Source organism: Sminthopsis crassicaudata, chromosome 3 (genome assembly GCF_048593235.1).
Source record: "Sminthopsis crassicaudata isolate SCR6 chromosome 3, ASM4859323v1, whole genome shotgun sequence".
Lineage (NCBI taxonomy): Eukaryota > Metazoa > Chordata > Mammalia > Dasyuromorphia > Dasyuridae > Sminthopsis > Sminthopsis crassicaudata.
Genome location: NC_133619.1, coordinates 548,213,896 through 548,231,560, shown reverse-complemented (window position 1 = coordinate 548,231,560; position 17,665 = coordinate 548,213,896). Strand labels below are relative to the sequence as shown.

Here is a 17,665-nt window from a genome sequence, read left to right as displayed (position 1 = left end):
TATCATCATAATAATCGCTTCCTCTATTCCTAGCCCCACTGATCACTGAACTTTTGGCAGAAACCTAAATAAAAATAGCCCTGATACCTTCCCCAGAGATCAGTGAAACTGTTGAATGTCCACTTATGTAGGGGTATTCCAGGATGAAAGTTCTTTATAAAATGCCTCCTGGTCCAGCAGCTATTAAAAATTATACATCCCCTTTTGTATCTAGGAAAGAAGGCTGAACTTAGATGGTCTCTCTCTGGCTAAAATTCTTCAAGGCTAGAGTTTATCTGTTATGGTGATTGATGTGGATGGGCTTTCATGTATAGCCACAGTATATGCTATTTCAGTGCACTTTAACAAATGTCACTTAGGTGACTTCAAGATTCATAGCATCAGGGATACAAAAACCTTCCCTTTTTAACTATTTTAGTATCATAGGCCTCTTTGTCAACCTGGTAAAACCTAAAGGACCCCTTTATGCACCCTTATAGGTACATAAAATAAAATACATGGGTTTACAAAGAAACCAATTCTATTGAGATAGTTATCAATTTAAAAAAAAATAAGCCTATGGCTTCCAAATTAAGAAGCACTACTCTTAGAATCCCTAAAATATTCTCTGCCCCCCCTTTCTCTTTCTCATATGAATCATACTACCTTTTCTGTTAATATTTTCCCCCTGAACTTCTCATTGTTATCTTAAAATGGACTTGAAAAAAACCGATTTCTTTCTTTACAAGTTCTCTGTGCACTTAAACCTTGGAATCTATGAGAGGGCCAAATATATCATTATTCCTCCTCTCTGCTTCCTTTTATTTAGTCGGTGGTTAAAATACTAGTGATCATTTCTTTTTATCATAAAAGAACTATTCCTTGTTCAAAGAGTAACTGGTCTCACACATGCATTACACAAGAATGCATTTCATCAAACCCATGAAACTGAGAAAATGTCATTGAAAAAACAACCTTCCTTCTCTGCCAGTTACCTGCTTCTAAATTTCTTTGTAACTGCCATTTCCTTCATGAAATCCAAATGTTTCATCCTTGCTTTCAAGAATACTTGCTACTATTGCATTTTCCCAGATATTCTCCCCATTATTATACTTGTTACTCTTGCATTTTCCCAGATATTCCCTTCCCTATTCTTCAGTCAGACACAGTTGGTTGCACAATGGTTAGCTCTCTGGACCTGCAGTCAGAATCTGGCTTCAGAAACTTGTTAGCTGTGTGACCCTGGGCATTTTATCACTCTCTGTCATAGTTCCCTCAACTATAATTGAGAAGGATGACATCACCTACCAAAAAAGGGTTGTTGTGAGGTCAAAATGAGAGATTTGTAAAGTACCTTCATATATTAAATGCTATATAAATGCTAACAATCATCACTGTTATCATTATTATTTCCTTAATCTCTGTAAAACTAATATTCAGTGCCTCTTTCCATTCAGGACATAATAAATATACCTCTCAAGTCACATCTGTCAACCTCTACTTATGATTCACCCAAGTGGCCAAGGACAATCCTGTCTATTGCCAGTGCCCAAGATTACAGAGATGCCATTTTTAAAAAAATATAAGTGAAATGCAAGCATGACTTGTCCCCCAAAGACTTTGAAAAGAAGGTATGTCAGTGCCCTTTAGGATCCCCAAGAAAGCAACTAAAATGAAAGAACTTGGGATCAAAATAATCATTGATATTTATATAAAATCATAAAGTTTGAAGACCACTTTATATTCATTTTCTCATTTCAGTTCCACAATAATCTTAAGAAGTAGGTCCAAGAGTTTACTATAAACTCCAATTTATTTATAAAGAAACTGAGAAGTAAAGAGACTACATAGCTTCCCCAAGCTAATAAGCTTCAGAAGTGGTTTCTAAACTCAGATCTTTGTGACATACTGCCTCTGAGGGTGGAAACAGCATTAAGTTTTGTCAGTGGCTTTAAGAAAACTAGATGTGGCCTCCAAACCTCAGTGACAATGTATGTAGACTAAGTCATAATGGTATATAGAACATAGAGTTTTGGTCCTCGTAAATCTGAATAAGAGACTTTCCCTTATGAATCCTATGTCCACGAAGCTGAGATAGAACTGAGCACTAAGGAAGGATGAAATCAATCTTCCCATAGTCCATTCTGAGCAGCCTACATTTGTATCCCCTATGTAGGCACATATTAAAAATACAGAGCACGCAAGATTTTAATTAGAATTATTAGAATTATGGTTATAGGTCACCAAGCAGAGAGAGCATTTTAACTTGTCCTTCTCCCCACTCAAGACTAGACAAAGCCTTTTGATGTCTTCATGTGCCAGATTACTGATTGCATGAATCCTCAAAGGCTACGGCGTACCCACAGACTCCTTTGCAAATCCCCAAAGAGACGCCAGCCTGTGCCTCCCAGATTGCCACCTCACAGTGTGGTATTGTGACTAGACTCTCCTGGGCTTTCAGAAACAGAAGCACCACTCGTAACTGAGTTAAGAAAGCTGTAATTAAAAAGAAACATCATAAAGTTCAGCTGTTCTATGTTTAAATAGCCCATGCACAGCACGTTCCTTCCCTCTGTTAAAAGGGGGCCCGGGAGTTTAAAAGGAAAAAAAAAAAAAAAAAAGGAAGGAACAAAAATAACACAGAGTCCTTGGTGGCTTTAGCGTGTATCTTCACACTTCTGAGGGGAATGTGATTACTACTCAGCAGTTTCTTCATTTACATACTCTCTAGTGTGCAAGCAATCTGGTTCACAGTTCAGTCCCACTATGTTTTACCCTGATGGGAAACACTTATGTATTTTAAAGAACATTGTTCTCATACAGTTAAATTAGCTCCCCTCTATACAGGGTTTGGAATATATTTTACCTATATTTATCCATATATAGATATGGATATTTACCCCTATATTTTATATACATATATATGCCCCTATATTTTATTTATATAGACATATATACATATATATATATATTTACCCCTATATTATATATATATATATATATATATATATATATATATATATACACATATATATATATATGTATATATATACATATATATATATATAAAACACATTTATTTTCCTTTAATTTCTCTCTCTGATGATTAGGAAGCAGAAAAGGGCTGTCATTTGCTGCTGCTAGTAGTGACCTTGACCTTATGTGTCAGGTATGGCAGTATTGGGCTTGAGACATAGCTTTTCTAGCTCTGGACATATCTAAAAATAATTAGGGGCTTTGAGATTATTTGAGTTTATCCTTCATTCTCTCTTTGATTCTTTTATTCAAAAGTAGACTAATAACAACAAGAGCTAACATTTATATAGTTCCTATTATATGCCAGGGACTACACAAAGTGCTTTTGTAAGTATTATCTCATTTCATCCTCACAATAACCCTAGGATATAGTTGCTCTCATTATTCCCATTTTACAAATGAGGAAACTAAGGCAAACAGGCGAAGTAATGTGCCCAAGGTCACACTTCGTAAGTGTCTGATTAATTAATACAACAGCCAATTCTAAAGCTGTTAAAACACAAACATTGAAATGTTTTATCTGTCCAGTGGATGTTTCCAGACAGCAATAGTATTTTTTCATTTACCTCATGGTAATATTTCCTGGAACAGAGATTTCTAACATTTTGTGCATGTGTGTGTATGTGTGGGCACATGTGAACATGTGTAATGGATCTCTTTGGCAGCCTGGTGGATCCCTAAGGATTCAACTTTTTCAGAATAATGCTTATTGTCTACCTTCATATATGAAGAAAATAGTAAATTTCAGTTAGAGGTAGTGAAAATAATGATGTAATTTTTCTCATCCAAATTTATGAACACCTGAAATTTTTCAAGGTCTCCTTGAACTCAAATGAGCTAGTTACCTTTCTATATATTTCTCTTATCAAGATTTACATCTCTCAGCACCCTATTCTTTTCGCTTTGTTTTATTCCTCTTAAAGAAAAACCAAAAACAATTTCTAAATGGGATCTCTTCCTCTCATAGCAATCACATTTTGCATTAGGGAAAACCAAAAATATTTAGTAGGATGAAAAATGTGAAATACCTTTAGATGGATCAAAAAAAAAAATAAGAAAAGAGAGAAGCCTCATTATTTTCAGAAAATTAATTTGAGATCCAGACTCAGAGTAGGGGAATTGGTTTCTATCACTTTGCGCTGATTCCTACCCACTCTCTCCTGTCTTTGGGTTTTTTTTTTAAACCCTTTACAATTTTTCTACTTGCTGCTATCCTGGTCCAAAAATTATTCATGGTCAAAATGTAACATGCTAATTTTAACATTTTTTCCATAAGTTCAGTGTACATTTTGAACTCGAATGATGAACAGCTTGTATGTGACTCCCTTAATTCATTTAGATTAAAACATCTCTGTATTTTGGAAGCTACTCACATCACACTTTTTCCCCTCTGGTAGCTACTAGATTTTAGTTGACATTTTAAAAATTACACATAGCAAGGAATGGATTGCATGCATGCTGAAGACTGTAGAATCTTTCCTATGGGAGAATCTCTGCCCTTTATATCATTGGTTCTGCTTTGGTTAGGGGGAACTGTGCATCATCCTCCCCCACGTCAAGTAAAATTTTTCTAATTTCTAATTAGTGTCCCATCACATTCTAAAAGTACCTTCCAGTTAAAGAATTTTCATAGAAGACACCTTTTGAAACTTGTTATAATTTTCTTATCTGTTGCATTTCTTTTGATGATCAATAAAAAATTCCATTATATTTTTTCTTCCCTTTGCATATTACATTATCCCCCCCTTATTTTTTTATTAATATAGAGGGCAATTCTGTTGAGATATGACCTTAGGCAGACACAGAGAAATTTCCCTTCCACAGCCTTGTATTATCTGCCCCATGAGCTGTTCACAACCTTGTTGTTGTTTTTTTGTTTTTTGTTTTTCCTCATCTTCCTCACTCCTGCAACAATTCCAAGGCTGGGATGTTCCCCTTCCCACTCTGTTGACCTTTGGAAAAGCCCAGCAGTGTTTTCCCCACTTTTGTTTAGCCAAGCCCTGCTGCACCAAACACACTCCTGCTTTGCATGTCTGTTACTGGCTTTGAGGGACCGCTCCATGTTGGAATGGGATGCTGTAAGGGAAAATAGATTCCTAACATGTGATCTTTTCATTTGATATTAATGGTTGTCCATGAAAATGAAATGAGCTTTCAGGTTAATATGGAGGCTACAAAACTGAGACCTAGGGGAGAGATATGAGATGGTTTGTGAAATGGAATGCCTAAGTGATTGATTATTGCATTACATGAGGGTTGCTGATGAACTCTTGGTCCAAACACCATTCCCTTTCCCAGAAAATAATCATCTGGATCACTAAAAAGATTTTAGAATCTATTACAAATAAAAAGTTTGCTTATCTAGCAGGGAGAGATCCCTGCAGAGAGAAACTGATAACTCCACTGGTTGCCTGATGTATTTTTGAGGTCCCCATTTACCCAGCTTTCTTTATGACTTCCTTTTCTTTATTATTTTAGTATTTATTTATTCTAGTTTAAGTGTAGGTCAGTGTGGTGGGTGAAAGAGAAGGAGCAAAATTAAAATACATACACACACACAGCCATAAGAGTTGCCAAAAAAAAGTGTTGTTTTTTTTTTTTAATTTGAGAACCAACAGGATAAACCACACAGTCTATGTGACATACAAAATATGTAAATTTATGCAAATAAGCATATGGCTTTAATTTTATATAATTATATAGGACCCTAAGGAAAAGTCTTAATGGAGACCATAGTGCTAAAAGATCTATAAGGAAGGGGACAAGAACTCAGACCTAATACTGTCTCCCTAAGGTTTTGAAAATCTTCATATGTTTCTTCTAAATTTCATTTTCATAAATAACTGAACTAAAAATAAAATTACAGTGATCTGATTTGTGTAAGCACTGGTGTTTATGCTAGCTGCACATCCATCTTCTACAACTCTCCCATTTCTTACCTTGGAAAAAATATTTGGTTCCCTGGGTTACAAAAGCAAAATATCCTCAGTTTTAAAGAAAAAGAAGAAAGAACTCTGTTGAGAGAAGAAAATATGTTTTATTGCCTTTCACAATTTGTTTAAAAGTCAGAAAGAGATTTTATACTGAAATTTTTATATATATATATATATATATATATATATGTATGTATGTATATGTATATATATACACATACATATATATGTGTGTGTTTATGTATGTATGTATATGTGTTTTATATATATATATATACACACACATATACATAATATACACACACACACACACACACACACACACAATTGTATTTTCATCTCTATCACCAGAGTTGACTTTGGGAGATAATTATAGATCTTTTAGCATTGACTTTTGTGAAACTTTTCTCAGCAAACTTTCTTCAAGGAGTACCAGCTGATAACTCAGGAGTTGCATTGCTTGTTCAGGTAGTTATTAAGACTTTCAAATTAATGCCTTAACATTTTATTTTTTCTGATTATCAGTATGGAACATTCCTTTTGAAAAGTGAATGTTGTCTCAAGGCTAGTTTCCTTTCACCCCAGATAGTTAATATTGTCTAGAAATCTTTATTCTTCAAATAATTTGGGATTTTTTTTAGAGTTTATTTTTAATGTTTGTTAGGAAATCAATTAAAATCATTTTATTGGAAGATAACATCTCTTTTTAGGAGAAATTTTTGGAAAAGTGTATAATCTTAAAGCAATTCCCTTATATCTTGGTATGTCCATAAATTTAATTAAATGTCAAGGGCAATTATATTCTCACTAGCAATTAAATAATGTTAAGTGCATATAACAGCTGCAGGCAATAAGTGTTTTGGAATATATATGACCAGGGGGGTAAATTAAGTCATGCACTAATTTTCTGATGTCATAATGGATCAAATCACCTTAATTTAACTAAAAGTCTATTTTTCTTTATCTCTCATGTACATTCCTAGCTGTAATATTATAGGAAATGTACTCTTTATTGATTAGCATAATGAAATTCAAGGAATCCTAAATATATGAGAAGCCAGGTTTTCCTAAATTAGATATTGCAGTGAACATATTGCCTTATCCTGCTCTTGTTAAATGAAATTACTGCCAAAGAACAAAATTAATGGACAACATGAAATTTCAGAACCAGAAATAGTAGAACTTGCTAAAGTGTACTACTCATTTTTAATTAAAATAGCTGCAGTGTTCATTCTATTTTCTTCTTGTCTTCCTCCAAATTCTCTTATTTTAGAAGGATTATAAAATTCCCCTTGGGTGATCAGGACTGTATGTGTAAAGGAAGTAGACAACCTCATCTATAATATCCTTCTATCGTGTGCAGCTGTAGACCTAAAAATGTTAGCTGCCAACTGTGAATTATACCTATAAGTGGGGGGTTGGGTAAGAGGCAGGGCCATTCACTAATCTTTAAAATAATTATTTTCAACATTTATTTATGTTTTTTCTTCTTCTGTATTTTTAGATCAACTTCCGCTCTTAAATTATGTCTCATTGTCAGGGTGATCCAATTTGTAAATGAAACTCAAAAAATCATGTGGTTCTATTTAATAAGTTCTTCCCCAGAGACTGAAAGGGAAAAATCAGCCACCAAAGGTTTACCATCAACCCTCATGTAAATTGCATTTTGTCAATTCATTTTCATCTACTTATATACTTACTTTAACTAATGGGGAAATTTCTGTGTTTATTTTCTTTAAAAAAAAAATACATTCAGAATTCAAAAGCCTACAGGGTCTGCAGATTTATAGCACAGGAGCTGTAAGGGATTGTAGCTTTCTTTATAGTTCTGTAGTCAGTGTTTATGCTTCAGTTACTATAACAATATTGCTGCTTATTCTTTTCTTTGCATTATTTTTGTGACATTTGTTTTGCATTGTAGAGGCTGTGCTTTGAAAAAATAAATTAGGTTAAAACAAAAAGGTCCCACTTAATTTGTACAAAATGAAGCCATAGGGATGCCTGTCAAATATAGAAATGCTTCCAGTCATATGTACATATTTAGCACATATATCATTTCCCAGAATATGCTAATTTCATTTTGTTTTTGTGAAATCGTCAGGAGGAAATTTTGACAGCTCTTTCGACACAGAGAAAGGTGTTGGAACAATTGTCATTGCAAAACCTCTGGATGCAGAGCAGAGGTCCATCTATAATATGAGTGTGGAAGTCACCGATGGAACAAATGTGGCTGTCACTCAGGTAGACCATTAACTTATTTACTATTTAAAATGTTTCCTTACTCCCAGGTCAGCACTGTTACCTCTATGGTCTACTTTAACTCCCTTTTAGTATTTAAGTGCATTTTCTATTTGGGATTATCAAATGAAAGGCAATTTGGAGGTGAAAACAAGGAACTTGATTTTTCATGCAGTTTAGATCAATATAATATTCATTTATCAAGAGCTGTCTAAATGCCAACTTGTTTTCTAAGGGTTGGGGATACAAAAATGAAAATAAAATATTCCCTACCCTCACGGAGCTTATATTCTCCTAGGGAGAATCAACACCATACACAGATAAACAAAATGTAGACAGAGCAAATTCAAAATAATTTTGGTGAGGGAAAGAGGCAGTAACAGAAAGAGCATTAACTATTCATTCATTATTAATGGTATTCTTAAACCACATTAGAACAATCTGACAAAGTAGGACTTTGGGGAGAAAGTAGTAAGACTTTGAGGATTTCTTTATATTTTGACAAGGAGTTTTTAATAAGTCTATTAGCATATATTGTGGAATTTTTTTAACTTCAAAGACTCAGTTTTTCCTTTTGTTTTATTTTAATAGGACATAAGCTTTGATTTCTCCTAAGACAATAACAGATGTGTCTTTTTTTTTCAGCCATTGCCTCCTATTTGGACATTATTTCTGAAATGTAGAGAGATTCTTTCTTTTGAGTATAGGTTATTACCAAGGTTGAAATCTAGATATATCAGAATGACCTAATCATAGAGGATGCCACAGTTTTGCTGCTCCAGTTAAAAAGTATATGATTCTTGGGAGAAACACATCAAATACAAAGCAACCCACATAGAAAACAAACTATTCATCAGTACAAAGTAATAGCTTCCTGTCTCCCTGAAAGTCACTTCCAATGAGGTCCCTAAATTAACCAGTGTCTCAGCAACTCTAACCACTACTTTTGAGCTCCATTTAACAAACAGTTAGAGGCATATTTGATTACAATACAAATAAACAGTGGAATTATATTCTCTGTTCTTTTCTGCTGTGTTTTATGGCTGCTGAGCACTTAGACCAAGCAGCTTTAAAAAAAACAAAACTATTCTTCACAATCCAGGAATAAATAGAATAAGACTTGTTTTCTTAAGCTCTTTAAAGCTAAGTGAGATCATAGGATGAAACTGTTAAGACCTTTTCAATTCTGAAGCCAGAAATCAGTTCAGAATTTATTTATAAAGTGCCTGTTATATGTGAGACACTGGGCATGTAAATACATAAATAAAATAAAATAGCCATACTTCCTGCCCTCAAAAAAGACTGGCATCCTGAAGATGACGGATGTAACACACTAATGACAGTATCTCTTAGCAGCATCCAAGAGCCATCTCTACATCTTTCTTATTAAAAAAACAATCCTGCGTTATTGTCAGCATGACATAAGACAATAGTGTTTCTTAGGTATTCTTCTGCAGATGGTGCTCTTGAGACAGGGGAATAGAAATCCCACTCAACTCCTGGGAATTCAAGGATCTACTGGCCTCTCCTATGTCTTTTCTGGCAATTCACAGCAAGATTACAACTACGCCTAAACAGTTCTAGTTTCTAAACTAAACCTAAGCTAAAAAAGTTCGGTTCAGTGACATTTTACAGAAATATGTTCTGGTTAAGAAAAAAAAAAGTTTCATCTAAAATTTGTTTAAAAGCCAAAAACTCTGAGCAATTTAGAGTTTTACTATAAAACAGATGACCATCATCAATGAAATAAATATCCACTATTCCACAACACTTTTCCAGTCCCTTTTCCAAACATTTTTTTGCTCTTTTGCCCAATTAGAAATCATGAACTGTGAGCTGACATATTTCAGTTTACAGCCAAGTGCATTTTATAAAAAGCTTTTCATGTTTTAGCAGAGCTTCCCGGAAAATCAGACAGGCATAATATAATTTCCAAGAAGTCTGGAAGTCTTGAGTTCAGTATGGCTTCAGACACTTATTAGTTGAGTTATCCTGGGCAAGTCACTTAATTTTTGTTCGCCTCAGTTTCCTCATCTATAAAACAGGGATAATAACAGTACTTACGTTCCAGGGTTGTTTGAGAATTAGATTTGATAAATATTTGTAAAGCTTAGTGCCTGGCACATAGTAATTTCTTGTATAAATGCCAGCTATTATTATTAACTGAGGCCTACATATTCTTCCACAGCTATTTACGGCATCAGTGAGAAGAATGGACACACACAATGAATACATTAGTAGGAAGATATACATATAGGGAACAATAAGGAACCAGGTGGTTCACACCTTGAACACTTCCAGGATGATAGCCTTTCTCTTCTGATATCCTCAAGACATAGTACCTCTGCAAAACAGGTTACTCGGTGGAGCTTCCTCTGTCTCTTCCTCTCTGTACCTGGGCTTCCAGCTGGTACTTTTCTCAGCTCATACATAGATCTCTTTCCTTGCTTAGAGCTTTTCAGAAGGTAGCCAGTAGTAGGATCAATATTTCAGTCAGCCACCACTCTTTGATCCCATTAAGCTTGACTGAAGAACTTTACTTCTCCTAAAAGGCTAATAATTCAAGACTCTAACCCTCTAGTTGATGGTAGGGGTGGTGGGGGTGGTTTTCCCCTTGGAGGAAAATTGTTAAGTCTGGATCTCCCAATCAACATTTCCCCATTCCCTCCAGCTATATTTAAAATAAATGTTCTAAATTCTAGACAGTATAATAAATGTTTTATATAGTACAGAAAAGCCCCCAAAACTAAAAAAGTCTTCTCCACATACAGTAACTATACAATAGGCATTCAGAATAATGATCTGGAGCAGGTTGATTTCAGAAAAGTCTGGAAAGACTTTAATTGACGCAGAATAAAGTGAACAGAAACAAAAGAACATTGTACACAATAACTTGAATATCACTTGAATATCATATGAGATTATGTGATAATCAAATGTGATGGACTTGGCTCTTCAACAATGAGGTGACTCAAGGCAATTCTAACAGACTTGTGATGGTAAGAGCTATCTCCATCCAGAAAGAGAACTATGGAGACAGAATATGGTTCAAAACAGTATTTTCACCTTTTGTTATTGTTTTGCTTGTGGGTTTTTTTTCTTTTCCTTGTTTTTTTTCCCTTTTGATCTGATTTTTCATCCAAATATGGAAGTATGTTTTAAAAAATTGCATGTTTAAACTTCTATCAGATTGCTTGCTATGTTAGGGAGAAGGGAGGGAAGGAAAAAGAGAGAAAAAAATTGGAGCACAAGGTTTTGAAAAAGTGAATGTTAAAATCTATTTTTGCATGTATTTGGAAAAAATAAAATATTATTTAAAAAAGAATAATAATCTAGAAGCATAACATGATTATTGGTTAGTTAATAGTTCAGTTATATTTGCAATAATTTGCTAAAGAAGCAAAGTGGAATAAGTTGTATCTGTATCCCAAGGAAGCCATGTACAAGATGGTTGTCTCTGTTAAGAAATACCATTTGTGACCACAGTATTACAGCTAGGTCCTCATTCGTGCAAACAATGAGTTTCATTAAGTTGTCTTATCATATCTTACAGAATTATAACTTTGAATAGCTTGAATTCTAACACAGTCTTCTATGGGACTTATTTTTCCTTCCCATTGGAAGTATTATTTTATACACACACACATATGTGTGTATATGTGTGTATATGTGTGTGTGTGTGTGTGTGTGTATATATATATATGTATGTATATGTATATATGTATGTATATATAAGAGAGTCATTGGTTCTAGCCCAATAGAAATATGCAGTGTGGATTTGAATAATGAGACTACTTAATGAGATTCATTGTTCTCACTAATGGGGTCCTATCTGTAGTTTGTTAACTAATTATTCACAAAACCATAATAAAATCACAACGTTTTTAGAGCTTGCTAGGAACATTAGAACTAATCTCTTTCAATCCTTTTACTTTTTTTCCAGTTGAGAAAACTGAGGCCATGAAAAGTGGCCTAATTTTTCCAAGGTTAGTGAGTGAACTAGTGGACTAGAAAAACTGGTATTCTGACTCCAAATGCTGTGCTCTTTCTATGACATCATGCTTCCTTTCTTTCACTCAGCCTTTTTCCTGTTACATTATATCCCAAGTTATGATAAAATTTTTATTATAACAGATTTTCTCACATATCTACAAAAACAGTCCAGGCTAGCGTATCCTTCTAACAAATTAAAATTATTTCCAATCAGGATTCAGCTAAAAAGATTAGTTGGAGGAAAAGGAATTTATTTTGGTTCACCTCATACTTAAACACTTATTCATATGTGTGTTAGATTTATATACAAGCCTTTTTTTTCCATTTTCCATGCCAATGGAAGGGAGGCAGTAAAGTCAATAAACCAAAACAATGGATAATTTGAGAATGATGACTGTTTGACTTTATAAAATATGACATGATATTTTTAAAGAATTTGGTTTTCTATTTAAGAGAGGGTTGTGTAGTGACTAGAAAGTCAACTTGAAGCCAAAATGTCCAAATCTGGCTCTCACACCTGCTTTGGACAAGTTCCCTGGGAAGTTCTCTGTGACTTAAGTTGACACTGAAAAAGTCACTTAACTTCTGCCTGATTCAGATCGTTAAATGGGGTGACAATAACACTTAATTCCCAGGGTTTTGTCAAAAGAAAAAGTTTATATTTGTTAAGTACTACATAAATGCTAGTTGTTATCAAAGCCTATTCAATTATTTACTAGAAATGGAAACTATTCTAATCATCCTCTTTGGCAGGGGGAAAAATTTGTTAGAGGAGAGACTGAGTCTGAATATTGCTAAAACTGTTATACTAAGCTATCGGCACACCTTGCTGAGTCATTTGAAATTACTGCTAAAACAGGCTTGGGTCACCATGAACCATGCACCATACATTTATAACTGACAATAACCTGCTTAAGAGAAATGTTATAGATGACATTTTCAAGAATAAGTATGTCCAGAAAAGGTTATATGGTGAGAATGGGAGGTGCCAGATGGACATTTGGAAGACTTATGAGTATTCTCAAGATATTATAAGTACCCAAAAAAGGCTAAATTTCTCCTATGGAGTTTTCGTGGAAAGAATGAGAATTATACAAAATAAGAATGAATGAGAATATTTTCAAACTTCAATAGAGTTACACAACTGCCAGACTTTCTAAATCTCAGCTAAACATGAATATGGGAAAATCATATTCAAAATATAATCTGATTTTTATTCTTTTATAATGGAATTAATTACCTTGTTATTGATGTTTTATAAAGTAGAAACTTTGATGATTAGAATGACTATAATTTATGTAGAGCTTTAAGGTTTACAAAACATTTTAAAATATCATTTGACCTTCACTACAATACTGAAAGACAGGTCCCACTTTTCCACCCATTTTACAGGTGAGGAAACTAAGGCATTTAAGCAATTTCCCTAGCATCATGTAACCAGTAAGTGTCTGGCAGAAGAGCTGAGCCATTTTCTTAAGACAATATCATAACATATTGCTGATTCAATTATTTTTCTGTTGGCCTTTGGTTGCCATTTTAAATGTATTGTCTTTGAAGGATGCTTTTACATTTTATAAGTTCAGTAGCCAATGATATCTTTTGTATGGAAAATGCCTTAACAACAAGAGAGAAGGAGAACATATTTTAATTGACATCTTCTACTTAATGAATATTTCAAATATATATGACTTTTTCAGACAGCATCGACTCTCCTACCCAGTTTACAAACACTTTATGTCTTTGTATCTTGTCTGTGTCAGTGGCCATGCCTGGAAAACATTTGCTATTTCGTTACCAGCTTTTAGGTTGCTAGCATCCCCAAAATTAGTTAGGCTGTTATCTAATTCTATTCAATCTACTATATCTTTATTTAGTGTTTACTCTGTGCAGAAAGCATTGTGGTTCTCAATATTTCAGAATAGAGTCCCTTGGCTAGCCATTCCAGATGCATTTCCAACACAGTAAGACCTTGGAAGAGCTTGCATTCTGCTAACATTGAATTCAAGACTCCAAAGTCACCTTCATTGCATAATGTATCAAAGTAGAACTTGTTGGGAGACAGACTAAAATGAGAATTTAAAGTACAAACTTTTAAAACAGGAGAGTATGTGGGAAATTGCCCTTGAAACAAACAAAACAGTAACGCTATAAAGAAAAATGGTGTGCTTTTGAAATGCATATACAAGTGCAACAGAATTCAAGTAATTTGGGTGATTAATAAGGTTTTAGAACAACACAAGACCCAGAACAAGCAATTAGCCCTAAGTATCCTTCATGCTCTGAGCATTTGTGAAACTTGGTTTGGCCTTTGCCCAGATTTGACTCAAGTACCTCCGTGAATAAAGCTAAGGTTTTTGTGATGGCAACATTAGAAATGGCTTTGGAAAGACTTTGCACATTCAGCTCTATCCTGTTTGGATTTTATTGTCTTTCTTTTGGCCTTTTGGTTACCGTTTTGAACACAATGACTTTGAAAGGGGTTTTGCTTGGTTTATAAGTTCAGAAGCCCATTATGTCTTTTATATAAAAATGCCTTAACTATGGGAAACAAGACAAAAGGAGAACAAATTCTTTTATAGAATAGAAAAATACTTGTTCTGACTGTAAATTAGGCCAGGCACAAAGTAAGCAAAAACTGGCATGCTCCTCCAGAGCTCCTAACTGTTGGTAGAAATAGGAATATCCAAGCAGATTTTCTGAATAAGATTTTTTTTCAGGTGAAGTATTTTATTTTGACTAACTTGAATGCTTTTCCCTAAATATGAGTATTTTGACGTTTTGGTAAAACTAATCTCAAGTTTTTTCTTCAGTAGAATTTATCAAAGAGAAAAGAATGTATCCTCAGAACTTGTAGACTTCCTCTTTATTATTCTCTCCTCTTCCCATTATCCATGAACTTCTTCTTAAAAACTGAAAAAAAAAAAAAAATCCTTACTAGACCTTACTGTCTTCCCAAGTTAATGCCCTCTGTCTTTCCTGCTATTTGAAAAAGCTAGTCTCTTTGTCTCCACTTCACTGCTCATTCACTTCTCAACCCTTTGCAGTCTGTCTTAACTTATCATTCAACTGAAACTATTCTCTCCAGTCACCAACAATCTTTTAATTGCCAAATCTAATGGTCTTATTTTTTCAGTTCTCATTCTTCTTAACTTCTCTGTAGCATTGACACTGATAACCATCCTCTTTCCTCAGATTTTCTCTCTGTCTCTGTCTTTCTGTCTCGTTCCCTGTCCCCCCTTTTCCTCCCTTCTTCCTTCCCTATCTCCTCTATCCTTCCCTCCCTGATACCACTTTCTTTTGCTTTTCTTTCCTTTCTATTTCATACCTGAACTTCTTTTCAAATATCATCTCATTTTAACCTTGCAACAATTCTGAGAGATAGTTACTATTATTATCCCCATATTACAAATGGGGAAACTAAGGCAAACAGGTTTTTTTAAGTGACTTAGCCAAAATCATATATCTACTAAGTATCCAAAGCTTGATTTTAACTCAAATCTTCCAGACTCCCTCTATCCATTGTACTGCCCAGCTGCCTCCCCTCTTAGAATTCTTTATTTTCTTTAAAATTCAGATCTTTCCTGATCTACCCAACTCCAAGTAGTTATTTTGCCTATCTTTATCTACATGTTTATTTACAACATTGAATGCAAACTCCTTGAGAGCAAAGAATCGTTTTATTTTTTTGTCTTTGTATCTCTAGCACACAACACAATGCATGGTACAGAGTAGGTGCTTAATCATTGCTTGTTGATTGATAAATGTTTCTGCTCTCATTCCTGTGTCTCTGTATTTGCTTTCCCCTCCCCTTTGGCTTGCTATACTCATCAATGCCCTTGGAGTCCTTCCCCAGAGCGGAGTGACTACAACTCTAGCTGACACTAGCTAAAGTTACACTTCCATCCTTGATACCCTCTCTGAGAGAATTCTTTGTGGGGGTCACCTCTGGGCTTCCTACCACTCCAGTGGTTTTATCTGCTGTGACTTTAATGTTTAATATTCTTCATCTGCCCAAAGAAAAGTTGTACTAAATGAACTCTGAGGTCCCTTTCATTTCTAGATCTATGGTCCCCCAAGAGTTTGCCATACATGTTGAAGTTGTAGGTGAGGAACATCAGGTAAAATGGCCCTCTATTTTTAATATAAATTGTCATTGATATATTTTGTTTTTTTCTCTGTTCTCCCCTGTTCCTGCTCCACCTTTGCTTTCATCCCAAGAACCATTCTATGTAACAAATCATTTTTTTAAAGAAGAGGAGGAAATCATTTTTTAAAGAATAGGAGGAAGTGACAATATTCAGGGGAGCAGATTAATATATCAAAGAGAATCTGAAAATAGATGCTATGTATTCAACTGTTGAATTCTCTACAAAGAAATGAGTTGGGGTTATCTTCTCATGCTGGATTTGTTCTTTGTCATTTTGAAACATTAACTTTTGTGCTGTTGGGGGTTTTTTTATGTTTATTTCAATTTATGTTGTCCTGACCTTAGAGTATGGTCTTTCCTGCATGGAGGAAATGAAATATCATCAATCTGTCTTGTCTTCTTTTAACCTCAGGTATTTATCAAAGTGCTAGATAATAATGATAATGGCCCTGAGTTCTCCCAATCAAGTTATGATGTCACGATTTCTGAGGATGTACTTCCTGACACCGAGATATTACAGGTTGAGGCAACAGACCGAGATGAAAAACATAAACTAAGTTATACCATCCACAGCAGTATTGACTCAATAAGCATGAGGAAATTCCGCATTGACGCCAGTACTGGGGTGCTTTACATTGCTGAGAGGCTAGACCATGAAGCCCAGGACAAGCACATTCTTAATATAATGGTAAGACACAATTATTCATTTGCTCTCCCAACAGGATCATTAGCTATTCAAGGCATGTGCCTTAGCCTTCAGATGTGGAAGAGCACTAAATTTTACTAAGCTGTCATAAATTTAATCTGTTCACAATTGATTGTGCATCTATTTTTTTTTTTTGCTGCTTTATTTAGGTTAAGAATTATTGTCACTAGAAAGCAAATACATATTTTTCTGAATTGAAATGCCAAAAAAGTCCCACAAATAGCATGTGTTAAATAGATATTGAAAAGGAAGGAGTAGTTCCTATTTTTCTCTATTTTCTTATGTTTGATGTTAGGAGTAGTCCTCAGAGAATTTCATGGAAAAAATTAGAAACTTTTTGAGATGTTAATCATAAGGATAATTACTTCTTGATCTACATTGGGCACAATTTCTGGGAATTCAACATCCTATTATATTGTTCACTATGTCAACATAAGATCCAGCAATAAATACATGTAAAATAAATATCAGATTTCAAAGTACACTGAAACCTGCAGTGAGAATTGATTGTGAGTTTATGGGCATGGAGCTTCCAATTTACAGGCCCCATCTTTGGAATGCAGATTGATTATTTTAGATAATGACAATACCTAAATAACATTATCAAGTCCCTGTCCATTTCGTTTTCATTTA

General features: G+C 34.4%; 1 protein-coding gene across 1 annotated transcript in view; it reads left to right on the top strand.

Moving 5' to 3' along the window:
* FAT3 (FAT atypical cadherin 3) overlaps positions 1–17,665 on the top strand; it is a 685,392-nt gene that overhangs the window by 571,526 nt on the left and 96,201 nt on the right. Inside the window, 2 exon segments of the mRNA XM_074304562.1 lie at positions 8,050–8,189; positions 16,739–17,014. Coding sequence (XP_074160663.1) covers positions 8,050–8,189; positions 16,739–17,014 — 416 coding nt within the window.